The sequence below is a fragment of the Delphinus delphis genome, chromosome 8 (assembly GCF_949987515.2).
Source record: "Delphinus delphis chromosome 8, mDelDel1.2, whole genome shotgun sequence".
Classification (NCBI taxonomy): Eukaryota; Metazoa; Chordata; class Mammalia; order Artiodactyla; family Delphinidae; genus Delphinus; species Delphinus delphis.
In genome coordinates this window covers 99649621-99657885 of record NC_082690.1, presented here as the reverse complement: position 1 = coordinate 99657885, position 8265 = coordinate 99649621, and the positions used below count along the sequence as shown (strand labels likewise).

General features: G+C 46.4%; 1 protein-coding gene across 1 annotated transcript in view; it reads left to right on the top strand.

The window, feature by feature from the left end:
- Window positions 1–5814: 5814 nt before the first annotated feature.
- Window positions 5815–8265, top strand: part of PATL1 (PAT1 homolog 1, processing body mRNA decay factor) — a 37172-nt gene continuing 34721 nt past the window's right edge. Inside the window, exons 1-2 of the mRNA XM_060018964.1 lie at window positions 5815–6144; window positions 8108–8219. Of these exons, the coding sequence (XP_059874947.1) occupies window positions 6130–6144; window positions 8108–8219 (127 nt within the window). The 5' untranslated portion in view covers window positions 5815–6129. The remainder of the gene's footprint in view (window positions 6145–8107; window positions 8220–8265) is intronic.

The window sequence follows — 8265 nt, the reverse complement described above, 5'->3', positions numbered from 1 at the left end:
TCCTAATCCCCAGAAACTGTATGTTACTTTATACGGTAAAAGGGACTTTGCAGATGAGATTAAGGGTCCTGAGATGAGGAGATTATCCTGGATTATGCAGTTGCCCCCACTGTTATCACAGATTATTTATAAGAAGGAGGGTGGGAAAGAAAAATGTGACAACAGAAGGAGGGTAAGAGAGGGAGAGTTTGGGAGATGCTATGCCGCTGGCTTTGAAGATGGAGGATGAGGCCATAAGCCAAGGAATGCAAGCAACCTCTAGAAACTAAAAAAAGGAAGAAAACAGATTCTCGCCTAGTGCTTCCAGAAGGAACACAGTACTACAACCCATTTTATTTATTTATTTATTTTTATTTTTTATTTTTTATTTTTTTTTGCGGTACGCGGGCCTCTCCCGTTGCGGAGCACAGGCTCCGGACGCACAGGCTCAGCAGCCATGGCTCATGGGCCCAGCCACTCCACGGCATGTGGGATCTTCCCGGACCGAGGCACGAACCCGTGTCCCCTGCATCGGCAGGCGGACTCTCAACCACTGCGCCACCAGGGAAGCCCTACAACCCATTTTAGACTCTGACCTCCACAACTATAAGAGAATAAATTTGTGTTGTTTTAACCCACTAAGTTTGTGGTAATTTGTTACAGTAGCAATAGTAAACTAATATACTACGATTCAGCACTTAACTCATACCTAATAAACTACCCCCGTCCTGCTCAAGACACTTTACATAACAGATTCTTAACTTTTTACATAATAGACTCTAAAATATATTATTAGCTGTTGGAGGCTGTCATTGAAAGGACATGATCAGGACTTCCCTGGTGGTCCAGTGGTAAAGAATCCACCTTCCAATGCAGGGGATGAGGGTTCAATCCCTGGTCGGGGAACTAAGATCCCACATGCCGAGGGGAAACTAACTCCATATGCTACAACTACTGAGCTCGCGCACCTCAACAAGAGAGCCCGCCGCAAACTACAAAGCCCATGTGCCCTGGAGCCCACACCATAACTAGAGAGAGAAAACCCACACGCCACAATGAAAGATCCCGCATGCCTCAGTGAAGATCCCAAGGGCCACAACTAAGACCCGAGACAGTCAAAAGAAAAAAAAAGAAAGAAAAGATAAATAAATAAATAATTTAAAAAGACATGATCACCCATGGAGCCATGAGCTGGACCCTGGCAATTGGATACTACACACCCCCTCCTCTGTCCTTGTAATGTACACTTTGCCCACCATTCCCACAGTGGGAGCTATTTTCAAGGACAAGAGAGTAGGATGTTGTTGAGACCACCTAGACAGTATACCTGACTGGCCCTGTTCTGGGCTCCATATAAACTTTTACGATTCTGGCAGGCGGGTAAGGAGATCTACTTGCTTGCGGCTGCCCAAGACAAGCCCGTATGTAAGTTCTCTTGCTCTGTAGGTACTTCCTACCACTACCAATCTGGAGTGGCTGCCTCTTTCTTCAGGCTCTCCTTGCCCTCTATGTATGGGGGGCCAGTGTGTGAACCAGCATGAGCACGGGCCATTTATTTATCTTGTTAATGAGAGAACCGGCAGGATGTTAAGGCTGGTTCAAAAGAGATATAAGAAACTATGAACTATAACTAGTGTGGAAGAGAATGCTGGAGGGGGCTTCCCTGGTGGTGCAGTGGTTAAGAATCCGCCTGCCAATGCAGTGGACACAGGTTCGAGCCCTGGTCCGGGAAGATCCCCCATGCCGCGGAGCAATGAACCACAACTACTGAGCCCGCGAGCCACAACTACTGAAGCCCACACGCCTAGAGCCCATGCTCCGCATTGAGAAGCCACCACAATGAGCAGACTGAGCACCACAACAAAGAGTACCCCCCGCTCACCGCAACTAGAGAAAACCCTCGTGCAGCAACAAAGACCCAACTCAGCCAAAAATAAATAAATAAATAAATTTATTTTTAAAAAAAAGAATGCTGGAGTAAGACTCAAATGTTAAATATCATACCAGTTAATATCCGGCAAGGCAATAAAACTGTCCCCTTTGGGATTATCTTTTCTATCAAAATGAAATCATCGGGCTTCCCTGGTGGCGCAGTGGTTGAGAGTCTGCCTGCTAATGCAGGGGACAGACGTTCGAGCCCTGGTCTGGGAAGATCCCACATGCCACGGAGCGGCTGGGCCCGTGAGCCACAATTACTGAGCCTGCGCGTCTGGAGCCTGTGCTCCACAACAAGAGAGGCCGCGATAGTGAGAGGCCTGCACACCGCGGTGAAGAGTGGCCCCCGCTTGCCGTACCTGGAGAAAGCCCTCGCAGAGAAACGAAGACCCAACACAGGCAAAAATAAATAAATTAATTAATTAATTAATTAAAAAGCCAAGCATTAAAAAAAAAAAATGAAATCATCTCAACTGGACAAAATTAATTTGCAATTTAGCAATCTTCTACAAATTAACATCTAACTTTACTGAGTCTGGTACCTCACTAATAGTAAATACTAAGTCAAATAAAGTTGCCTCCCCTAGAACTTCAAATTATCCTGAATCAGGCTCGTTAGACAATGTTCTTGTTATAACACAGAAGGGGCGCACAATAACCTTTTTTCCTTATTTCCCAGTTTTGTACAATTTTTCTAAACACACTTGTCCCAGTTACCTATTAGTGAGTAATAAACTACTCCAAAATTTTGTGGTTTAAAACCACAACCATTTGATTATAATACCACAATTTTATGGGTCAGGTATCTGGGAAAGGCTCAGCTGAGTGATTCTTCTGCTTCACATCGTGTTGAGTGGGGTCACTCGATGACATTCAGTTGCTAGCTGAGCTGGTCTGGACAGCTTCATTCACATGTCTGGTGTGGCTGGTAAGCTGGGTATAGCTGGACCCCTCTTCCTCTTCACGTAGTCTCAGGGTCTTTCCACATGACCTCTTCAGCAAGGTAACTGGACATCTTACATGGACTTACACTGTCAATCTTCTTAAAGACTAGACACAGAACTGGCATAGCATCACCACCCCCCGCCCCCTGCTCCATTGGTCAAAGCCATCATAATCCAGTCCAGATTCAAGGAATAATGGAAGTAGAACCCACCTCTTGAAGAGAGAACAAAGAATTTGTAGCCTTGTTTAATCTACCACAAGTTTCATCTTATACATTTTTATTTTCATTATATTGCTAACCCTTTTGTCTAAAGTCTGCTGCACCAAGAGTTCCCATAGCTTTCTGGGATGTCCGTCACAACTTTGTTGGCTACATGAGAAATGACCCTCTGCGCAGCCCACCACTCTTTTTCTCCCTCTCTATAACCCTTTGCAAGCACTCATGGACAATATCTTAAAGCTGCGGTATGCAAAGTGTAGTCCTAGAACCAATAGCATCAGCATCACCTGGGAACTTGGCATAAATGCAATTCTTAGGTCCCACTTCAGACCTACTGAACCAGAAACACCAGGGATGGGGCCCAGCAGTCTGTCGGAACAAGCCCTCTTGGCGAGGCTGGGAACCACTGTTGTAGAGCTGTACGTTACTTAATGAAAATTAATACAACATCTGAAACTAGTCTCACAAGAAAGTACATTTTATGTTCTTTTACCATGATCTAAAAAAAGAGAAGCATGTAGAGAATCTGTAAATACCACAGTGGACTATTTACAGCCTCTGGAGAAAGGACAGACAATACCAAAGCACGGTGGCTTTCACTAACTGATGTTCTCTCTCAGCTGTGAAAAGCCTTTTCCATATACCCAGGCTCGTAGGAAAGACTTTTCTTCCACTCACTCAAGGGACACTCTCCAGGGGCCTCATATCTTATTTCTACAGAATTACTTGTGAAAAGAATTTGTATCCTCTCCATCTTAATAAGGGGCCTATTACACAGCTCAAAAAAATACATTATTCACCTAAAGGGACTCTCATTAATCTCCCTCAAAGACAGTTGGTGCATGGGAAAAACAGGTAATTTTATTGATTGTCTATATGACACCTTGTTTTCTGTTTCCTTCTCTGCTCTGTATTATTTCTTTCCTTATCTTTTCTTTAAAATTATCCTATAGTGCATTTATATTCAAGCTTTCCTATTTTCTTATATAAACTGCTTTAGCTGTATCCTAAAAGTCTTTATATGTTAATAAGTTTATCATTGAGTTCTAAATATTTTCTGCTTCCCATTATGTTTTCTCAAGTAGTCCATTAATTAGAGGCACGGAGGTTTTTTTGTTTTGTTTTGTTTTAATTTCTGATCTCTAACATAATGATCAGAAAACAGGATCTGCAACATCAGGAATCAGCAAACTCTTTGTGTAAAGGGCCAGACAGTAAATATTTCAGGCTTCGCTAGCCAAATGGCCTCCATTGTAAGTATACAACTCTGCCTTGGTTGCCCTAAAGCAACCAAAGACAATACGCAAAAAAATGAGGGTGGTTGTATTCCAACAAAACTTTACTTACAAAAACAGGCAGCTGGCCAGATTCGGCTGTGGGTCACAACTTGCCAACCCTTGGCCTACGTGGCACCAGTTCTTTGGTCATTGTGCTGTTACCCGTACTATGTGAGGTTTTGTAATGTTCCATGCATGCTTGAAAGCTAATTATCATCTTATCCTTGGCCTGTTCCACTTTAAGCTTTAGGCCTGGCCGATGCAAACATTTGCTTTTGTAAAACCGTCACAGTGATTAAGAGATTGGATTTTTGGAATCAGAGAGAACTGGTTGCCACTTTCCACTGGGTGGTTTAGGATAGATGAATTAACATCTCTAATCCTCAGGTTCCACATCTATAGGGAAAGTAACAGTACCTACCTCACAGGGTTGGCATAAGGCAGACTTCAGTCATTAGTAGAAGTAGTATTAGAATCATCACTGAACCACTACTCTGTGAGGCAGTTTTCATTAAACCCATTTTACAAAGAAATTAAGCCTCAGACGTGTTTAGATAACCTGCTCCACATCTGACAGCCAGCGACAAAGTACTGATTCCCACCCATAACTTCTAGTTCCAAATCCAAAGTTTCCACTACTCAGACTCTGATTAATCAATCTGGTCATACTAACATGTAAGGAATTTATGCCACTCCTAGGCGAGCCTGCATTTTAAGACACCGCGAGAAAGGAGTTGCGAAATCCACTCCTCAATTCTTCGAATTAATTCTTTGTGGTCCAAGTTTAGTCCTTATGGGGAAAGAAAGAGTTCTCCAGGGCCGAAAGGGCATGCAAGGTGCTAGCGGAGGTAAACCCCCCAAACCGACTTCTGGAGGCAGGCTGCCGAGGCTTACACCCAGGACAAACGTTTTTCTGGGCTTGATCCTCTAAGCAGGTGGTGTCACCCAGCGGCGCACTCAGCCTCGATGACCTTGCTGCCCACGGCTGTGCTGCCCTTCTTGGCTCTCCCACTTCACCTGCCTGGAGCGCCTGGGACCTAAAAATACCTCCCTTGTGGAACCTCCCGGAACATGCATTCGGCTTTTTTTTTTTTAATCGCCCTCATCACTTTGAGACACACAAATCACAGCCCTGACCCGCTGTCGACTCAGCGGGTGACGTGCCGCTGAAAGTGGCGACGAATTCTGCCCATTTCAATGACCTGAACTTTTATTTTTTCCCCTCCACTCGGCGCATTATCGTATGTCGTGAGGAGTGCCAAGCAAACCCCGCGAAGACCGTGTTGGACGCTGGCAAAACAGTCTAGGAATCTCCATTTCTCCCAGTCCAGGCTAATCCTGGGACTCTTCAAAGCCTTACCCTGTGACAATCACAAGGCTTTTCTCCGCCCCGTCGGTGACGGAAAACTCGTGACTCGAAACTGAGCGCCGGGCGGGCACACAGAAGCCAGAGGCGGAGCTACAAGTCCAGATCGCGAGGAAGCCCCCGACGGGCGGCGCGTGCGCTGTGTCTCGCCATGGGACCTCCTTCCCGCCGCTGAAACTAGGAAGCGGGACGCCAAATCTGTCCCCGCGCAGCCGCCGCCGCCGGGCGCCGAACGGGGCGGCCGCCCTCCCCGAGGCGCGCCTGCGCACGTTCCCACGCACGCTCCGGCGTACGGCGGCGGCCAGGGGTCGCGAGCCGGTGGAGGACCCGCGCGCGGAGGAGCCCGCAGAGTCAGCGCTTCTTCCCTCCCTCCCCTATTCCCCTCCCCGCTCCCTCCCCCCCCAAGAATGTTCCGCTACGAGGTGAGTTGTTTCGACCGGAAGTGACCCCTCCCTCCCTCCCTCCCGCACGCGCCCCTCTTTCTCCGTCACCCTCCGCGCGTCTGTCCAGCGCTCCTGGGGGGAGGGGGGGGCGGCGGGACCCGCGGGACCGAACGGAGTGCGTTGGGTCTGGGGTCGCGGGTTTAATCCGAGGGCTGTGAGCTGGCTTCGGGGGGCGGGACTGTCCTATCAGTTGCCACTGAGGAGAGCTGACCTATGTTTTGGGGTGGGGAGGGCCCCTTACGTGCCTTAACCAGACCACCCCCCACCCCCGGAGGAGTGAGGAGTAGAGAGCGTTGCACCCACCCTCAGTGGCTCTTGAGGAAGCTTCACCCGAGAAAGCCCAGAGACGCGTTTCCCGCCCTGGACCCGGAACCATCTCCCCTCCAATTACTTATACACACCCCCTTACAAACCGGCGACCGTCAGGTCCCGGGGGCCTGGACTCGCCCTTTGACTAGGGCCAAAGACCGTTTACTAAAGAGGACTCCGAGTTGGGAAGGGGCGTGTCCAGCAGAAGTTCCTTCTGGGCGAGTGGAGGGGGACGTGGGTTTGGTGACGGTCCGGGTATGTAGCAACAGTCGAGAGTCCTGACAGTGTCACTGGTTCGCTGTATGACCTTTAGCGACTCTTAATCATTGGACAGGGTTTCTGGATTTGTAGAACCAAAGGGTTGGTTTAGATGACCCCTAAGAGTCTTTCCAGTGTAAAAAGCAGTGATTTGGTTAAGTAGATCTTTGTGATTTGGGAGTGCTTCTGGAAGTTGCCTGTGATGGGGAGGCAGTTGCATGCTTGCTTTGTGTAAGTTTGGGAGACTTAAGATGGGTAGGATGGCCGTTTGACCTAACCTTTCATTTGGGAACATCCTGGCTAAGAGGTAGCCAGTCAGGGTGTATCCGAAATGTGACTGCAGAGAGCGTGTGGAATTCCGATCCTGAGTCTTTGAAAACTGGGGACACATATACTTGGTATTTGATAGGAATGGTTCAAGATCAAACTGCCTTTATGTAAACATGGAGAGAGATGATGAGATGCAGTAGGCAAAGTTCCCAAAAGAAAAGAAAACTTGGAAAATAAATCAGTTGAAAACTGAAATGGGGGTGGGAGGGTACGTTTAAGATAGAACACACCTAAGTGGTTAAACTGGTGATATCTAGCGTTGTTTAACAATACCCAATGTTTGCCTAAATCTTTGCCTCATTTGATCCTCACAACAACTTTCTGAGGTAGGTGGTATTGTCCCTGCATTACCACTTAAGAGATTGTGGCTTAGAGGCTAAGACAGCCTGAGACAAAATAGATGCTCAGGGGGTATTGAATGAATTTATCAGAAAGGATGTGACTTGCCCAAGTTGGTATCACTTGTAAGAGTAGAGACACAACTTAAACCTGTCGCATCACAGCTTTTCAAGAGTTCACTTAATTGTGATTGAACACTTAGCTTTCTCCTTTATCACCAGAGTTTGGATCTGTAGGAAAACAGAAGGGGAAAAGGAAAATGAAGAGAAAGCTTTAAAAGGGAATAATAAAATAGTTGAAAAGGTGACATGAATATGGGGAAGATGAGAATTTCGTTGAAAAATATAGGTAGAACTCGAGCAAAATAATAAAGTGTTCATTTTCACTTGTCATTATTGTAACCAGTGATGGAAAGGAAGTTGGCAGGCCTCATTTCTTGGTTGCATGAGGAAATGCTGTTGTTATATTCTTGATAAATAGAGAAATGGAAGTTTAGGGGAAGAGGTTAAATAAGGAATAGGAACGAGAAGCTGAAGGAAAAGGTACTGAAGTCTTCCAGTGTCAGGGAAATTGGGGGATAGAAAAAATGCCATGTGCACCAAAAGTCATAATGAAGCTATTGTGTTGATCGGGAAGATCAAAACATTTTTTTAGAGCGAGGTTGTGAACTTCATGAATAGCTGATCTCTTTTTTCTCTTTTTTTAGTCTTTGGAGGATTGTCCTCTGGATGAAGATGAAGATGCATTTCAGGGCCTGGGTGAGGAAGATGAAGAGATTGATCAATTCAATGATGATACATTTGGGTCAGGTGCAGTTGGTAAGTGATGTCTTTCTTTTATAATGTCATCTTGGTCTCTTGCTGT